Source organism: Lepus europaeus, chromosome X, assembly GCF_033115175.1.
Source record: "Lepus europaeus isolate LE1 chromosome X, mLepTim1.pri, whole genome shotgun sequence".
NCBI lineage: Eukaryota > Metazoa > Chordata > Mammalia > Lagomorpha > Leporidae > Lepus > Lepus europaeus.
In genome coordinates, this window is record NC_084850.1 from 116,067,788 (window position 1) to 116,088,125 (window position 20,338).

At 35.9% G+C, this 20,338-nt stretch overlaps 1 protein-coding gene across 9 annotated transcripts in view; it reads left to right on the forward strand.

The window, feature by feature from the left end:
* DMD (dystrophin) overlaps positions 1 to 20,338 on the forward strand; it is a 2,142,101-nt gene that overhangs the window by 834,297 nt on the left and 1,287,466 nt on the right. For all 9 annotated transcript variants that reach the window (XM_062183372.1, XM_062183374.1, XM_062183379.1 and 6 more), the window contains one exon: positions 11,197 to 11,367. In XM_062183372.1, the coding sequence (XP_062039356.1) occupies positions 11,197 to 11,367 (171 nt within the window). The remainder of the gene's footprint in view (positions 1 to 11,196; positions 11,368 to 20,338) is intronic.

Sequence of the window (20,338 nt, forward strand, 5' to 3'; positions counted from 1 at the left end):
TCTGCTGCTTTCCTAGGTGCATTAGCCAGGAGCTGTTTTGGCAGTGAAGCAGCCAGGATTTGAACCAGTGCCCATATGGCATGCCGGCACTGTAGGTGGCAGCTTTACCCATTATGCCACACCGCCAGCCCCTCTTCTGGTCATTTTATAGTTTGAGGTCTTATTTAAGTCTACATAGAGCTGATATTTTCTTTTTTAAAAATAGTTTATTTATTTATTTGAAAGGTTGAGGAGGGGGGGGAGAGAAAGAGAGAGGTCTTCCCTCCATTGGTTCACTCCCCAACTGGCCACAATGACCTGAGCTGTGCCGATCTGAAGCCAGGAGCCAGGAGCTTCTTCCCAGTCTCCCCCGTTGGGGCAGGGGCCCAAGGACTTCGGTCATCTTCCACTGCTTTCCCAGGCCATAGCAGAGAGCTGGATTGGAAGAGGAGCAGGCACTAGAACTGGTGCCCATATAGGATGCTGGCACTGCAGGCGGAGGATTAACCTACAGCGCCACAGTGCTGGCCCCAGAGTTGATATTTTCTTAGGGTTAATTTTTTGTAATAATTTTTTATTTCCATAAGGTGAACAAATTTCCTGTATTTCACATATACAGATTTAGGAGTATAGTGATACTTCCCAACGTATCCTCCCTGGCACCCACACTCCCCCTTCCTTTCCTATTCTTTCTTTTAATTTTTATAGTGACATACTTTGAGTTTATTTTATACTCATAAGCTTAACCCTCCACTAAGTAAAGACTTCAACAAGTAGTAAGAAGAGGAAAAATAGAAAACAACACTGTTCCTCAATAGTGGAGACAAGGGCTGTATACAATAATCAAACCTCAGAATGTCAATTTCACTCCTATCCATTACATTTTTTGTACTCTTACCACAGATCAGTGAAAACATATGGTATTTGTCTTTTGAATTACTTCAGTAAGTATAATGATGTCTGAAATAAGGATCCAATTTTATTCTTCTGCATGAGGATAATTCATGTTCCCAGCATTATTTTTGTATCTAGTTATTTTAATGAACACATAAAAACTGTACATATTTATGGAACACTGTGTAATGATTCTACACATGGATACAGTGCATGATGAATTTAACAGTTCTTTATGGTGAAATATTCAAAATACATTCTTTTGTTTTTTTATAGAATTAATACTACATCTTCACTATCTGTTGTCATTCTACTTTTCAATACAAAGCAAAACTTCTTACACCTATCTAACTGTAGCTTGTTACCCATTAAAAAATCTTTCCCTATCTCTCCACAGCCCCTATTTCTCCCAGCCTCTGATTGTTTCCTTGGCTGTGCAAAAGACTTTTGGTTTCTGAAATTTCATTTGTTGATTTTTTTACTTTGCTTCCTATGCTTTAGTAGTTCTAACCCCCCAAAAAAATCCTTGCTTATTCCAATGGCCTGAAGCATTACCCTCATGTTTTCTTCAAGTCATTTCAAAAGTTCAGCTCTTCATTTAAGTCTTGAATTATTTTTGAGTTTTTTTTCTGTATATGAGATAAGGATCTGGTGTCATTTTTTTCCATATGAACAACTAATTTTCCAAGAATCACTTATTTAAAATATTGTGCAATTTTCAATGTGTGTTCTTAGAACTTTTGTAAAATATCATTTGGTTATGGTGTGGGTTCAATTTTAAGGTCTTTATTGTGTTCCATTAACCTAGGTTTCTGTTTTTATGTTGATACCATGCTGATGTAATTACCAGTTTTCATGTGAATAGTAGGATTATTTTTTCCTGTTTCACTGGGAAGTTTCATTGGAATTTTGATAGTAAATTGCATTGACTTTGTAGATTGCTTTGGGAACTATGGAGACTAACTAAATGTTTTGTAATCCACGAACATGGGTTATTTTTCCATTTATTTTTGTGTTCAATTTATTTTATACTTTTTTATAGCTTTCAGTATACAGCTCTTTGACTTGATTGGTTAATTTTTCTCCTAATATATTTATCCTGTCATATATGGGATTGTTTTATTTCTTTCTCTGGATTCTTTTTCTGGATTCCTTGGTAGTATATCACAACACTTATTTTTCTTTGTGGTTTTTGTGCCCTGCAACCTTAATGAATGAATTAATGTATTATTTCTAGACAATTTTTGGTGGTGTCTTTAGAATTTCATATATATAAGATCATGTCATCTGCATACAGAGGTGGTACAACTTCCTCATTTCTAATTTTGTAATCATAAAAAATCTTAAAGCAAGAATATTAACATCAAGGACTGACCTGGCATTTTCTCTGCCTGCCATCATTTTATATTCTTTTACACTTTCTGTCAGAACTTTGAGTGCTCAGTGAAAGTCTTAACATTGTGGCAGTTCTTTTGTGTGTGTGTGTGTGTGTGTGTTTTATTTAATAAATGTGAATTTACAAAGTGCAACTTTTGCATTGTTGTGACTCCCCCCCCCAACCTCCCTCCCTCCTGCAGCCATCCCATCTCCCACTCCCTCTCCCATCCCCACTCTTCATCAAGTTTCATTTTCAACTATCTTTATATACAGAAGATCAACTTAGTATATACTAAGCAAAGGTTTCAACAGACTGAACCCACACAACTACACGAGATATAGAGTACTGTTCAACTAGTAGTGTTATCATTAACTCTCGTAGTAAAACACATTAAGGACAGAGATCCTACGTGGGGAGCATGTGCACAGTGACTCCCGTTGTTGATTTAACAATTGACACTCTTATTTATGGAGTCACTAATCACCCGAGGCTCTTGCCATGAGCTGTCGAGGCAAAGGAAGCCTCTTGAGTTCACCAACTCTGAACTTATTTAGTCAAGGCCATATCACAGTGGAGGTACCTTCCTCCCTTCAGATAAAGATGCCTCCTTGTTTGATGGCCCGTTCTTTCTGCTGGGGTCTTCTTCACCAAGACCTTTCATTCAGGTTGTTTTTGCCACAGTGTCTTGGCTTTCCATGCCTGTGAGACTCTCATGGGCCTTTTAGTAGCAGTTCTTTATTTAAAAGTTATAACACTTCATTATATTATTGAATATCTGAAATAATTAGTGGATATTAATAATTACATATGACCTTGTTTCCTTTAATTTATGCAAGCAAAGTGATTTATTTATTAATGGCATTTATGGCCATTTCTCAGTAAAATAAAGTTAATTTTAAGTACAATAAGTGAGAACATTTTGTACTTAAAGATTTATTTTATTTTTTGAAGGTCTGAGTTAGATTGATCTTCGATCCACTGGCTCACTCCCCAGATGGCTACGATAGTCAGAGTGTGGCCAGACTGAAGCCAGGAGCCAGGAGCTTAATCCAGGTCTCCTGCATAGATACAGGGGCTAAAACACTTGGACTGTCTTCGAATGCTTACCCCAGGCCATTAATGTGGAGCTGGATGGGAAGTGGAGCAGCTGGGAGATGAACTGATGCTCGTAAGAGATGCTGGCATTGCAGGCTGTGGCTTTACCTGCTACACCAAAGTGCCAGCCCTTAAGTGAACACCTTTAAATGAGGAGTTAGTGTGGGATGGTTTTATCTTTCCAATAGTTAGTGTAGAAGGACAAATCAGTAATAAGCAAACTTTTGCTCAAAGAAAAGTTTCTTTTAATTAAAGAAAGAAACATGAAAGTAGAGTTCCAACATTTTAATTTCAATCTGAATAAAAGAACTGAGTCCCTTGGGGAGAATTTTATTTACAACTCAACTTCCCAACTTTATTGAGTAAAAGAGCAACATTGAGAAAATTGTCAATTTACACTAAATATTTGGGAAACAACCATGTAGAGGTAAATTTGTAATATTTTATCACGACAATAAATTTAAAGTTATATCTTAAAGCCCTGAGTTGCAACTTATGTATCACCGAAAGTAAATCTTACACCTTAATGGAAATTTGGAAGTAACATTGGTAGTATTTATTTTCATATTTTAAAAACCCTCTAATTTTTATGCCATGTGTTTTGAAAAGGAGTTTGTTGTTATGCTGTGACAAAGGATTCTCCCAGTTAATGAAAAATATAGGGCTGGTATTGTGACATAGTGGGTAAAGCTGCTGCCAGCAGTGCCGGCATCCCATATGGGCGCCAGTTTGTGTTGTGGCTGCTCCACTTCCAATCCAGCTCTCTGCTATGGCCTGGGAAAGCAGTAGAAGATGATCCAAGTGTTTGGGCCCCTACACCCACATGGGAGACCTGAAGAAACTCCTGACTCCTGGCTTTGAAAGGGCACAGCTCTGGTAATTGTGGCCATTTGGGGATGATATCGAATTAGTAGCAAAGCATGCTGATAATCTTAAAGTACATTTTAACTGTTTGCATAGTCCACCAATATAGGAATAATAGACATGTATACACACACACATACATACATACACTGTGTATATATATATATATATATATACACACACACACACATATATATATAACAAAACCTGATCATTGTGTTAAAGATAACTACAGAAAAAAAAGTTAAATCTGCAACTGGTGTTTAGTTCCAGTATTTATTGATGTTCACAAATGCTAATTATTCCATATTTAACATCAGTTATAGAAGATTGAATAATCTCTGGGCTCTTATCAATTACAGATTAATTAATATCTGAAAATAATCTCAGTGCTATGATTTATGCGATTACAGAGATGTGTTCTCTTTACACTTCATAGTTTATAACTTGAGTTGTGTGTCTTACAGCAAGATAATGTGTTGATGGTTATCTTTTAAGAAAATATTTAAGAAAGGGCTTTATCAGTTTATCTTTTCAAACATGAATTATTGCCTTGCCTTTTCTTTGCCAAAAATTAATTTCACAAAATTTTTGCCCTTGCAAAAGTAAATTTAACATAAAATAACATAGAATAAATTATTTAGAATGTAATACCAAAAAATGACATTAGAAGACAATTAGTACCCTCGATTATTATTAAGAATTGGATGACTCTCAAAATGATATGAACTTTATTTATCCCTGAAAACACATATTTTAGAGCTTAGCTTTGCTTTAACCATTTGGCACTTAGTAATAAATATCATTAAAGCAAAATTAAAGAAGTACTAAGAAATCTTCATTTCACAGCATGACTGAATACAGGAAAAACATAGGGCGGAAGTTTATTTTTGAAGTAAATGTTAATTTAGAAACATTAATAATTAAGATTTTGGAATCATGTATAAATACCATCAAATAGAAATGTCTTAAGTCATGTATTCCTTGTCTGAGAAAATAATGACCATCAATTTGACCTTCAAATCAGATTCAGTAATGATTTTTGGTGGGGAAACCAAAGGCAATAGAGGTCATCTTAGTCTGCTCTTTACACACACACACACACACACACAAACACACACATACAGACACACATACACACAGGTGTGTGTGTGTGTATACATGTATATAAAATATAAAAGAAGCCTTCTATTTTACTCATCTTCAGAATTTACATCATTGAATTTGCCCTAATTCAGTACATGTTACCTGTTTGTAAGCTTTGGCTGCTATAAGAAAATAAAATGGACAGAATGGCTTAAATAATAAAAATTTATTTCTCAAAGTTCTGGAACCTGGAAATCCAAGTTTGAGAAGGTGCTGGCTCATTTGTTTACTTACGAGAGCTCTCTTACTGACTTATAGATGGCTACCTAGTATTTTGAGGATTTTTGCATCTATGTTCATTAGGGATAATGGCCTATAGTTCTCTTTGTCTGTTGTATCTTTTTCTGGTTTAGGAATTAAGGTGAAGTGGGCCTCATAGAAGGATTTTGGGAGGATTCCCTGTCTTTCAATTGTTTTGAATAGCTTGAGAAGAATTGGAGTTAGTTCGTCTTTAAATGTCTGTAGAATTCAGTAGTGAAGCCATCTGGTCCTGAGCTTTTCTTTGCTGGGAGGATCTTTATTACTGATTCAATTTCTGTCTTGGTAATGGATCTGTTTAACTTTTCTATGTCTTCATGGCTCAATTTAGGTAGATTGCATGTGTGCAGTAATCTCCATTTCTTCTAGGTTCCCTGATTTGTTGGCATACAGCTCTTTGTAGTAATTCCTGATGATTGCTTTTATTTCTGTGGTATCTGTTAAGTTTCCTTTTTCATCTCTGATTTTATTGATTTGGGTCTTCTCCTGTTGTTTGATGAGTTGGGCCAATGGTATATCAGTTTTGTTTATTTTTTCAAAAGCCAGCTCTTCATTTCACTGATCTTTTGTATTGTTTTTCTGATTTGAATTTTGTTTAATTTTCTCACATATAGAGTGGGAAGGAAAAGAGAGAGGAAGAGGAAGAGATTTGTCTATAATTTCATATAAAGCAGGAGTACGTAACATTTTTTCTGCCAAGGGTCATTTTGAACATTTGTAACACTATTCATAGGCCGTGCAAAATTATCAACTTGAAAATTACCCTGCTAGAGATTTATTTAATTTTGAGTCCTCCTGCAGTTGCCTTGGCAGGGCCAGACTCAAAGAGATTTTGCTAGTTGGATGTTCCCCACCCCTGATACAAAACTACAGTCCTATCTGATTAGAGCCCCAGCATTATGAGCTTATTTAACCTGAGTAACTTCCTAATAACTACATACAGTGATTCAAGCTACAGTAACATAGGGGGCTAAAGTTTCAACATATAAATTTTGAAAGGGCTCAATTCACTCAGTAACACTTTTCTTATATAATTTTATTTTTAAATATAAACAATAATTATTCAATGAATAAAAAATAGTTCATTTATAAATCTAAATAACTTTATTGAGAAATATTAAAACTTTTACCCTTGACACATTAATACCTATAATTTTTGATCCCATATGCTTTGATTTTTATGGAAATATACAACACTAACAATATTAGCATCATCCCCCAAAATATACTACTTTTAAGAGTTCATGAAAGAGTGACTGATGAAACTGTAGGTGGCACTCTTTTAAATGTATCTTTTCTTCTCAACAAAAAAATAAATAAATAAATGTAAAACTCAGTTTTCCTTAAGATGGCAGTGTCTCCTGTTTTTTAAAAATCTGTTTAGCTGGATATAAACAAAATAAAATCAATAAAAATCAATAATACATTAGCTCTGGGAAGACAGGGTTTCTTTGAAATATTGAATCTAGATTCCTTTTCAACTACTAGTGCATTGAAAAAATAACTGCGTATGGAAACACACCATAAAGGTGCATTTTTCTTCTCCAATACACAAATAAAATCCTTGCATTTGAAAGGGCAGATGCTTTACTTTCCTTATGGGAGAAATAGAAGTAAGAAAACTATCTGTAAAAAATGAATTTGCACCCTCAGCAACTAAATATTTTCTAAATGTACACATATCTGTCTTAAAGGAACTGATTAGTTTTGTCGGATGTTTAGAATGCATAAGAATGTTCTGGGGTTTTTATTTTTATTGTAACATTTTTAGTTCTTTACACATATGTTCTATTTTGGTAATTTTTCTACCTGTGGCTGGATTCTTATTTTGAGTGTTACCTGTTATGTCAGGATATAATGTGCAAATATGCACTTGTGTTTTTTCTCTATTATTTTAACCAATTTCCTTATACTTGAGATCAGTTTCAGTCCTGATTTTAAGATCTGGTTTTTTTTTCTGGATTTCTTTATCTGTAAAGCCTTAAAATAAATATAAATAAAATTTTTGCTATGTACCTTTAGAAATGGTTTCCATTGAACTTTCCATAAGGGAAAATAATAGTAAGGAAGAGATTGAGGTGTCATCAAGTATCAAGCATTCTCAAACCATTGTCTGATTTAACCCTCACAATAGCCCTATGTGCTAAGTAGGGTGATCTGATATTTTAGATTCATAAACGGAGGAAAATCAGATATCCTCCCCAAGTTCATAGGCAAGTTTAGCATCCACTGGCTGGCACAGAACCTATCATGCTTACCATGCAATCATGATGCCTCTGCAGAATCATGTATTTACAACATATTTACATTTAATGCTCAGATTCTCCACCTCCATAACCGAAAAAAGTTTATTTTTTTCATGAAATTATGACACAAGAAAAAAAAAGAAGGAATGAATTTTAAGAGTCCAGATTCTGTGTCTGAATTCTACAAGTTATATATTCTCACATAATTGTTGGTTTGCACGTTTTCATTCCTTTCTTCTTAAATATGTAAAATCTGCTTAGTTAAACCTTTTGTTTGTTCGAGTAACCATGAGGAATATAGAAGAATAATCTAAGGAGTATGAGGCGCAGGACCTTCCCTTTGAGGATCTGGAATTGGACAGGCTTTGCTGGTGGTTTGACTGCTATTTGAAAGAGGTCTTTGACTTTGTATCAAACCTACCAACCCATAAGCTTAAAAGAATACAGGCATGTTTGGAAAGGATGTGGATAAATGTGTTGATTTCCTGGGTGCAAATGTAGAATAATTTGCTTATGAGAGTTTTGCTTTTAAACACTGAGAACAGGAATACTAATCAAGCAATAATTTTCTCCATTAATAAGAACAAAAATTTTGTTATTACATTCATTTATTGTTCCTATTACATGATAAAATTATGTTTAAGTAGAAATGACCTATTCTTTACATAATTTTTTATGCAAAAGTAAGGAATTTAAAGAAGAGGATAAATTGATCATTATAAATATTATCTGAATTCTTTTGCTTCTTGAAAGAAACAGTATTTTTTTTCTCCAATTTTGTCCCCTATGAGCAAGATCAACCCTCATTGTTTAAAGACTTATTTATTTATTTTGAAAGTCATAGTTACAGAAAGAGAAGGAGAGAAACAGACAGACTTTCCATCCACTGATTCACTCCCCAGATGGCTGCAACGGCCAGGGTAGGGCTTGGCCAGGCCTATGCCAGGAGTTCCATCCGGGTCTCCCATATAGGCACAGGGGCCCAACCATTTGGGCCATGTTCCACTGCTTTGTCCAGACCACTAGCAGGGAGCTGGATTAAAAATGGAGCAATCGGGACATGAATCAGCACCCATAGGGGATGCATTGTCACATATGGCAGCTTTACCTGCTATACCACAACACCAGCCCCCAAGCCTTGTATTTATATAAAAGATTATAAGTACTTCTTGCTCAACTCCCTGAAAAATGACTCAATTTTCTATAAGAAACAGATCTTCTTTTAAGTTAACTTATATCATTATATTCATTACAAACCTTGGCTATCAATTATGTTTTATTTAGCGCATTCCTTTCTACCATGACAGTTGATACATGATACTATATTTTGGACAAAGGATCTTGCCTGCCCTAGACTGTCTTTATTTGAATTTTTGTAAAAATATACTTTGTTGTAGTAAGAACACTTAAAATGAGATCTGTCCTCAACTAAGTTTTATGAATTGATAAAATAGTGATAACTATAGGTGCAGTGCTACACATTTCTATAGAATACATTCATATTGAATTGCTGGAAGTTTATGCCAATTGATTATCAGCTCTCCATTCCCTTGTCTCTACAACCATTATTGACCATTATTCTACACTTTGGTTGTATGTTTTGGATAGTTTTTAGATGACTCATACAAGTGGTATCATGTAGTATTTGTCCTCCATGACTGGCTTATTTCATTTAGCATAATGTTCCAAGGTTAATCCCCACTGTCATTTTTCAAGACTGAATATAATTCTTTGTATGTAGAATCTGATGTGAAGATTAGATAATTTTAAGTCCATGAGCTGGAAGCCACACCTCTTTCACTTTGTGTTGTCATGTTCATCTGCCTGTCAATCAGGGGACCCGTCCCCAGGAAGTACCTCCTCTTACCTTGGACGTGGGGATGGTACCACATAAACACTTGAGTTTTTCCAAGCTCAAAAAAGGTAGAAAGAATGGAATCACGCTCTCTGTTCCATGTGGACTCAGGACTAGCAGAGCAGGGTATGATAATTCCCTTTCTTTGGCCCCATTCTCCCTTAATAAAGCCCTAATGGGCCTGTGTATTTTCCTCACTTTGTAAATAAAATTTATCATACCACATGATGTTTAGGGCGACATTTAGAATTCTTCTCTAAATAACAGGCAAGAACCTGGGAAATTAATTTTGGCCCTAAACCTAGCCCATAACAAAATCACATTATCTCCTTTCATTCATGTGTAAATGGATATTTTGGTAGTTTTTTTTTTTTAATTTATATCTTGGATATTGTGACTTATACCACAAAGAATAGGGGAATGCTATATATCTTTGGGATTGTAATTTTAATTCTCTTTTTAAAAAGAGATTTATTTATTTTATTTGAAAGAATGACAGAGAGAAAAGGAAAGTCAGGGAGAGAGAGATCTTCCATCCACTGGTTCACTCACCAAATGGCTGCAATGCCCAGGAGTTTCATCCAAGTCTCCCACATGGGTGCAGGGGCCCAAGCACTTGGGCCATCCTCTGCTGCTTTCCCAGGTGCATTAGTAGGGAGCTGGATCATAAGTTGAACAGCCAGGACTTGAACAAGCACCCATAGGGGATGCTGGCATCACAGGCAGCAGCTTAACCCATTTAATGCCATAATGCAGGCCCTATGATTTTAAATCTTTTGGTCAAGTAACCAGAAGTGGAATTTCTGAACGATATGATAGTTTTATTTTTAATTTTTTGAGAAACTTCTCTACTGATTTTCATTTTGGCTGCACCATTTTGCATTCTCACCAACACTGTAGAGGAAAGGGTTCTATTGGTTTCTCCATCTTCATCAGTACTGTGTGTGTGTGTGTGTGTGTGTAAATTGCCATTGTAACAAGCTTGAAGTGATATCTCCATTTTCTCATTGTGGGATTTTAATTTTTTATTTCCCTGATGATTAATGACATCTAGTATTTTTATATGGAAGATTATATTTCGCTGGCCAATGGCACTTATTAATAGAAGAAACATATTAAAACCTATAGTTTGCTTTTAAAATCAGGTAATTACATTTTCTATTGAGTTATAGGGCTTCATTATATATTTATATATTTCATTATATATTTTAGAATTTAACCCTTCCATTCTGTAGGTCACCTTTTCAGTCTTGTTTCCTTTGTTTTGCAGAATCTTATTTTGATGGAGTCAGTCCCACTTGTCCATTTTGCTTTATTTACTATTGATATTCAGGACATATGATTTTGTCTAAAAAAGATTTTAAAATGTAGGAAAATGGTTATTTTTAAATCATACAAATACAAAAGATCCAATTAAGTGCCTGTAAGTAAACCTGAATTGAAAAGTGAATCAAATTATATTTTGTTATCGTTCATTTCAGGTAACAGAAAGAAAGCAACAGTTGGAGAAATGCTTGAAATTGTCCCGTAAGATGCGAAAGGAAATGAATGCCTTGACAGAATGGCTGGCGGCTACAGATACGGAATTGACAAAGAGATCAGCAGTTGAAGGAATGCCTAGTAATTTGGATGCTGAAGTTGCCTGGGGAAAGGTAAAACACAGATCACTGAAGATTATTTTAACATGTAAATATATAGAGTTATGTGGTTTTATAAGGAACTATTAAGGCATAACAATAGTAAAATTATAAATATTTTCTATTTTCTCTTTCTCATATATTATAACCAGTAGGTTAATTGTATATTTCAGGATCAAACAAGAAAACAATGGGAAGCTTTACAAACATTTACCTAAAGCTTGCTTAGAATTAGCTAGGTTATGGGTAAGTCCTTAAAATGCCAATATACCCTGATTTGATCTTTACACACTATGTACATGTATCAAAACATTACACTGAACCCCATGAATTTATAAAATTATTTTATAAGTCAATTAAAAATAAAAATTCTACAGTTGTGTATATATCACTAGTTATAAATGTACCCCAGAAATGAGACTGTTTTATTAGATTTCCTAAGACTAAACTGCCCATATAGACTCCCTCCACATCTCCCCCAACCCTCTGGCCCCACCCCAAACCACAAAGAGGTCAAGGACACAGAGACTGCTGACAGTTGGGCTGGATAGGACTTGTAAGATTAGCAGATTGTCAAGGTCACAATCGAAAAGAATCTCAAGGGATGTGTACAGATGCTATCATTTCCATCACCAAAGGGTACAGGGCCTCATTTCATCCTCAGCTAATAAATTCTTGCCATTTCTCTGACAGCCAATCAAACATTTATTTCTGCCTAGAATTTCAGGTCAAGGCACTCATAGCATAAAATTTCTTTACAGTTGATTCATTACTTGATTACTTGAAAATGCATTGATACAAAAGAAATAGTTAATAACATGTTTTCACCTCAGTTTTGCCAAGACAATTAAAGCCTATTAAAAAATAAATCAGCATACCCATCCCCTTGATTTTTTTAATTAGTGAACATTCATATACTTCATATCATTTTTAAAAAGTTCTTTGCGTTATTTTTAATTCACTGTGATTAGCCAAAGGATGAAAATTTGGGAAATTTAAGTGTACTATCTGAAAATTTGAAATAGTATAACATAATCAAAACTGAAAATAGCTTTTCTAGTACTAAAATTTTATTTTATAAAATGCTTTCAAATAAATTGTAGTAAATGAAATTAAGTTTTGAGATTGAGTTAGTAAGGAATACACGGATTTCCAGATAAAGATTGCATTACTTTTATCTTTACCTTATCATTCAAACATAGTTTACTTTTCTAAGTGATTAGTTAAATTAAACCAACAACAGTTACATGCTCAGATGCAGGTTGGGCTAGTGTAAGAAAAAAGCCAAAAATACAGTGGCTCAGAGAAGGTAGAGGCATTTTCTCTATCTCATAAGGTAGGCAGCACAGGATAAGGGAGATAGATTCAGTTCATGAAATTCATGTGTATTTATATTTCCTGGGTAAAAATTTCTCATACTGCCAGACCTTTATTCTAGCCTATAAAAAAGGAGAAAATAATGAGGAAGAATATCAGATCTGTTTTAAGGATATATTATGAAATCTCCATGATAGTCATATAACCATACCTAACCTCCAGAGAGGGTGACAAATTACAGTCTCTATTCGAGTTGGCATGTATCCTCCTGAAATGATATTGTACTACAATGAATAAAGAGAGAATGCATTCTGGAGGACAGTTATCAGTTATTGGCCAGAGCAGTGTTACCCCTGGCTTTTACATCATTGGATAAAGGGAGAAAAAGGCCTGCATGACCTCTCCCTCCCATCCACCCTCTCTCTCTCACTTTTTTCCCCCTCCCTCCCTCCCTCCCTCTACTCCCTCTCTCTCATTTATAAAATGTATCTGAACTAATAGGAGTTCTTAGCATAAATACCCACTAGCTGTAACAAAAACTAAAATATTTAGATCCATTGAGGTACGAGATATAGTAAAACATGCATGGGTCAAGTAGTAATGCATATCAGGGATTCATGAAAATCATCCAGATTTTCTTTTCGGTGCTCTCCCCATTATCACCATAGATGACATCTTTGCTCATTGCACATTGAGCTGGTATATTAGATTTCTAGGGCTGCTATAACAGAGTATCACAGACTGGTGGCTTAAACAACAGGAATTTATTCTCTCGTAGTTCTGGAGACTGCAAGTCCAAGATCAAGATGTCATCATGAATATTTTCTTCTGAGGCCTCTCTCCTTGCTTTGCTGAGTTGCTGTTTTGTATCTTCACATGCCATTCCTTCTGTACATATGCAGTCCCAGATTTCTCTTCTTGTAAAGGACACCATTCAGACTGGATCAGGGACCATCTCAATGATGTAATTTTAACAGAGTTACCTCTTTAAAGGCCCCATCTCCATTTAGGGTCACATTCTTTGGTTCTGGCAATTAAGATTCTATCATATGAATTTTGCAGGGTATACATTTTAGCCTCCACTGATAGAGTAGCTTTACAGATACAATGGAGAAGCGACCATAACAGTGCATAATAGAGCTAAATGTGAAGGAAGTTTGAGAAACACTTTATTACAATTTAAGAGAATTCTTAAAAAGTGTGCCACAAATGAATTCTATATCCCAGAGTCTTCATGAAGCCATTGAGACTAAGTAACCTAGTGTAGTATCTTCGCATTAGCTTCACCATGAAATTATTACAATATGTAAGAGAATGAAATCTACAAATTATATACATGATCCTTGTCAAATAGAAGACTTGAGTAATCTGGAGACGTTTACTAAATCTGTCTGGATTTGTTTTTCATAAGTCCATGGAACCATCTAATTTGAAGTCTAATAGGAGCAAAAGTTTAGAAAAATGACATTTCTTATATTCCTGGATTATTTGAAATACTAAACTTTTTTTTACTTTGTTTTTTTTAAAACTTTTATTTAATGAATATAAATTTCCAAAGTACAGCTTATGGATTACAATGGCTATACTAAACTCTTAATGATAAAGATCCTTCAGTGGTCAAGTGAGAACTACACATTTACATGTTACATGCATTCTAAACAATTCATGTGGAGGCTTTACAAGTTTCTTTGAAACTTCCTTTGCTCTACAGGGTTAAAAGTCACAATTCAGACAATTATTTTAAGAATTTAATATTATAATTATTAATATAATCATGTAGATTATTAGTATTCTAATTTAATATTAAAAACATGGGGGCCGGCGCCATGGCTCACTAGGTTAATCCTCCGCCTGCAGCGCTGGCATCCCATATGGGCACCAGGTTCTAGTCCCGGGTGTTCCTCTTCCAATCCACCTCTCTGCTGTGGCCTGGGGAAGCAGTAGAAGATGGCCCAAGTGCTTGGGCCCTGCACCCACATGGGAGACCAGGAGGAAGCACCTGGCTCCTGGGTTCGGATTGGTGCAGTGCGCCGGCCGTAATGGCCATTTGCAGGGTGAACCAACGGAAAGGAGACCTTTCTCTCTGTCTCTCTCTCTCTCTCACTGTCTAACTCTATCTGTAAAAATAATAATAATAATAAAAATTAAATTAAAAAAATTAAAAAACAAGTGCTCATAGGTGATACTGTCTGACTCCTCACCACATTCCCATTTCCCATACTTTCTTGGAAGACAGAGAACTTAATTCATGCCATCTCATCAGCTGTTGCAAAGTAAAAATACCAGAATTTTTTAAAAAATTGAGTGATCATTTAAATGAAATACATTAAATATACTTTGTAATTATTCTGAGTGTTTTTGATGGGAGATAAATATAGATGTACTTAATTATTTTTGTTTTTAAATTGTTTATATGTAAAACTTTTCCATATTCACCTCATATGTAAATTTACATACATATACATACATACAATTTCTTGAATGTGAAGGTATTATTATCACATAATTTGGAATTTATACTGAATTTCTCTTCTATTGATCCAAGAACATTTTATTTACTTGGATAAGAAAAGTTGTTAACATCTAGGGAAACATATTCTAATACACAAAAATTTCATTTATCTGAAATGATGATTGATCTTTAGTTCATCCAAAGCATAATTTTAAGTGTATTGATTACAATTAAATATTTATTTTAGAGTATATTATTTTATTTATTAAATATATAGATTTTATATAATGCTATAAATTAATAGCTGATATTATATAGTGTATTAATTTATTTTAAAAGTTGTTTAAAGAGATACATATGACACACCTGGGCAGGCACAAATAAACTAGAAAACTGGGAAGTGGGGAAATTATAGTAGGAAAATAGTAAAAACTATACAAAAAATGTCCAAAATATCAAAATATCTCATGGACAGTAGAATGGGTAGATAAGAATAAATCCACAGATATGGTACTGAGATTTCTAGCAGACAAATCAAAGAAATAAATGTATTTATGTGACTGAAATTGTCCAAATTAGCAAAATGACCATTAAAATACAATTTAAATTACTACTAGTTTAAGAGGTTTTCATTAGAACTTGGATCCAGAAGAAAAAAAAAAAAATTAGAGGGACCATGAAGGAGAAAGTACTGTTGTTCAAATAATGAATATAAGAAAAAAATGTCACCACTTTTTCCATTAGTATGCCTCCATGCAAGAGAAAAGCGTAGTGCCTGAGTGCCATTCAGGAACAGCAGTTCAGTGGAAGGAAAGAATATTGGAGCAGAAACCTAAAATTTTCTGAAGTCATTTTTTTGAAGTCATTATTTTCACATTTCAAATTGCTCAAAGGAAATAGATAATCCTATAAAATCATCCATGGATATGAATGCCTCCACCTGAACATTTTTAAGGATTTATTTATTAGTTTGAAAGAGAGAGTATTTCCATCCACTGGTTCACTCCTCCAAAGGCTGGAGCAGCCAGGGCTAGGCCATGCCAAAGCCAGGAGCTTCATCCAGGTCTCCCACGTGGGTGCAGAGGCCCAAGCGCTTGGGCCATCTGCTGCTTTCTCAGACCATTAGCTGGGAGCTGGATTGGAAGTGGAGCAGCCAGGACAAGAACTGGTGCCCTTGTGGGATGCCGGCATCACAGGGGGCGGCTTTGACTACACCACGATGCTGGCCCTGCATCTGAACTTTTAAGTAGAATTAGGCACCAGAAATTTAAAGTTTTCCTCTTTGGATATAGGGAAAATGGTTTATTCTGTGTTCTTCATCTTTAAGAAATCCAGATTGAGAGCCTGTGCTGAGTTGTAGCTGGTAAAGCTGCCGCCTGCAGGGCAGGCATCCTTGTGAGCATAGGTTCAAGTCCCAGCTGCTCCTCTTCCAGTGCAGCTTTCTGCTGTGGCCTGGGAAAGCAGTGGAAGGTGAACCAAGTCCTTGAGCCCTGCACCCATGTGGGAGGCCTGTAAGAAGCTCCTGGCTCCGGATTGGCCTACAGGCCATTGCTGCCATTTGGGGAATAAACCAGTGGATGGAAGGCCCCTCCCCCTCTCTTTCTCCCTGGCTCGCTTGCTTGCTCGCTCTCGCGCTCTCTCTCTCTCTCTCTCTCTCTCTCTCTCTCTCTCACTCTCAGCCTCTGCCTGTCTGTAACTCTGCCTTTCAAATAAATAAATCACAAAAAAATTCAGTTTGTTCCCACCTAATAATACATCTGTCTATTTTGCCTTATATTGAAGTTGAAAGAGGGACTTTATGCCATAACACTAAAAGATAAAAGACTTCAGTATCCAGATTATTTTTACCAACACAGAGTTTCCTGTTTGAGCTGTGACAAATAAATTGGCAACTGAAGCGTTTTAGTACCAAGCACAAATGAAGGAAGAAAAACTCACCATCTGCAATTTGGAAGTATCTTGACTTCTCTAGGAAGCTGTATCCCTCCCTCAGTGAATAAATGTATTTGAAAACAGTTGAACTATTATTTTAGCAATAAAAGACTTTGAAAATAAGATTCATAAACAGTCTTAGTTGATGATGGTCTACAAAATGTGAAGGAAAACTAGTTTCTAGGGAGCATGAAATATCACTAATAGAGTAATCAACCATGGTAGTGCTGTCTAAATGTAGTCATTTGACACCATAGTAATGTGAGAAAACTAGAATATACCTTTCAAGATAAAAACAGCAAAGAGTTTGGGAGCAATACTGCTATTAGTCAAACAGAAGAGTTGTCTTTTAAAGCAATATGCCTGCCACTAGTTGTGTAATATGGATTTCACTAAATATTCATGAAATATAAGACCTTTAGGGTTTGTCTTTTAATAAGCATGTTACATAAGTGGTGGGGGATTCCTATCCTAAATTGAAAGGATTGGAATCTTTAAAGTTCAGTTTTCTTTATACTATGAAGGTGAGGAAAATGAATCTAATACCAAGATTTGAATCAAGTTTTCATGGTGTTGCTTGTTATAGACATATGAATGTTGTATATAAAAATCCTTCTGAGTACTGGGTAAACCAGCCCCTTCTATGTAGATCTACGACACTTGAGTTTTGTGAGGAAAAAAGAGAGCCAGATTCCACAATACTCTATTGCACATGTCACCTCACTATTTTGGCTATGGTATTTCCTAAGTGACCCAGGGATTATAATATTATCCATATTGGTAACCACCGAAGCAGCTATGAATATGATACCAGATTTAATCTGTAAGATTATTTAATAATTTTTGAAAGGCAGAGAAAGATATAGAAATCTCTTAGACACTGGTTCATTCCCCGAGTGCTTGCAACAGATCAGACCAGGAAATGCAAACTCAATCCAAGTCCCTCAACCTGAATGGAAGGGATTAAACTACCCTGCTACCTCCCAGGGTGTTTATTAGCATGAAGCTGGAATTTGGAGACAAGCTGGGCCTACAGCATTCAAATATGAAATGGGACTGTCCCAAGTGAGGTCTTACCTTTAGTGCCATACACACACTCCTAACAAGGATTTTTTTTTTGCCTGTAACCATGAAAGGTATATTATAAAATTCAGGCTCCACCCAGCGCCACGGCTCACTAGGCTAATCCTTCGCCTAGAGCCCTGGGTTCTAGTCCTGGTTGGGGCACCAGATCCTGTCCCAGTTGCTTCTCTTTCAGTCCAACTCTCTGCTGTGGCCTGGGAAAGCAGTGGAGGATGGCCCAAGTCCTTGGGCCCTGCACCCGCAAGGGAGACCAGGAGGAAGCACCTGGTTCCTGGGTTCGGATTGGTGCAGCAGGCTGGCTGCAGCGTACCTGCCACAGCGCACCAGCCGTAGCAGCCATTTTGGGGGTGAACCAACAGAAGGAAGACCTTTCTCTCTATCTCTCTCTCTCTCTCACTGTCTAACTCTGCCTGTCAAAAAAAATAAATTAATTAAATTCAGGCTCCTTAAAATATATAGTAAAATTGGAAACACCTTAAAGGATTCAGTGTGACTCCATGTACTCAAAGATTAAAATGTATTTTAAAACATTATACATTGTTTATTAATACATGGAACATAAACTAAAAATAGACATGCATATGGATTTTTCAAATGAGCACAGAACAGGAATTTTTCTGTATATACAAGGGCAGAATTTATGAGATGGGTATAGGAAGTAAATTTTTAAAATATTTCATTCCATAAGATGGCTTATAAATACAGAATTAATTATACTCTGTCGGACCCTCGCCAGCGAGGGTCCAACGCAGTCACGACACGGTCACTGTTCATCGGTTCTCAAGGAACTTTTACTTGTGGGGGCAGAAGGAAAGTGGGGAGAGGAGAAAAAAATAGGGGCTGCAGCCGCGCCCGCCCGCCCAGATCCCAGTGTCCCTTTATGCTGATATCGTCCAATCAGATGAAAGGGCGCGTATAGCCTCAGGTGGAAAGTTCATCTGTTTCACCTGGTTCTTCCTAGTTAAACAACAGAGTCCATTCTGTTTCATCTGTTTCACCTGGTTGTTTTCGTAGGCCTTGTGGTCGACCGATTGCTGCAAACTATGTAGATGAGGAGGTTCTCACAGGTGGCCAGCCTGCGGTTCCCCGCATACTCTGTATACTTCCCATGTGTCTAATATTTAGGAACATAAGAAAATACAATATACAAAAAAGTCAAATCATTGGGATTTTGACTTTTAGATTCTTGTGCAGCCAAGTTCTATGAGATAAGTCTTAGTAATTAAGAAAGACTTTACCTATAGGAAATTACTAATTTCAAAAGAATATGGGCACTGTTTGCCTGGTCTAGTTAAGCATCAGCCAGAAACACATCCTCTGACTGAGCAAAAAGACAGGGACCTTAGAAGATCAACTTGGTTTTCTGGGTATCATTAGCAGCATTACAGTATGAATGATTGATTCTTAACAGCAATTACATTGTGGAAATAGAATAAGGCAAATGAATGGCACAGGCTAAGAATTGAGACTGTCTCTCAAAACAGAACCAAAGTAAGTGGGCATTTTTGTGGTAGCAATGCAGGTTCTATTGCCCTAAGAATGTGTCTATTCAGATAGAATCATTAGCAGAGTAAATGTATCTGTTCATCATTGGATGTGGTTATAATATCGGAAGCTGTGGACTCTGAAATGTTTCTATTTCTCTTGTTATGAACAAGAATATAAAGGCCCAACATTCCTTTCTCTGTTTCTTGATTAGTTTTCAAGGCATCTAGGACTATCAGTAAAATGGACAAGCACTTTTCCTGAGAATTTGGACATCATTTGGGTCCAAGGTCATCAACAGGACTAACATTACTAAGGGAGCTATCAAAATATCCAACCTAATAGAGACTACCCCAATTCTAGAAAACTTCATGAACTTCCTATTAGGGAAGAATGCTGAAAAGTTTAATTATTTTGCAAAGCGGAAGATAAATTAGAGCTAGATGATCCTATGGCTAATGGGCCTAATCCATTTTGCCACCTGTTTTTGTACAATCCAAAGATTGAAAAAAAATCAGAAGAGCAAGGTTTCATGACATGTACATGAAATTCACATGCCTATATCTATAAAGTTTTGTTAGAATATAGTAACTTCCATTTGTTTGGTTATTGTTTTTCCTACTTTTGTACTACAATAGCAGAGTTGAGTAGTTATGATAGAGACTACATGGTCCACAAAGCCTAAAACAGTTACTATGTGGTCATTCACAGAAAAAG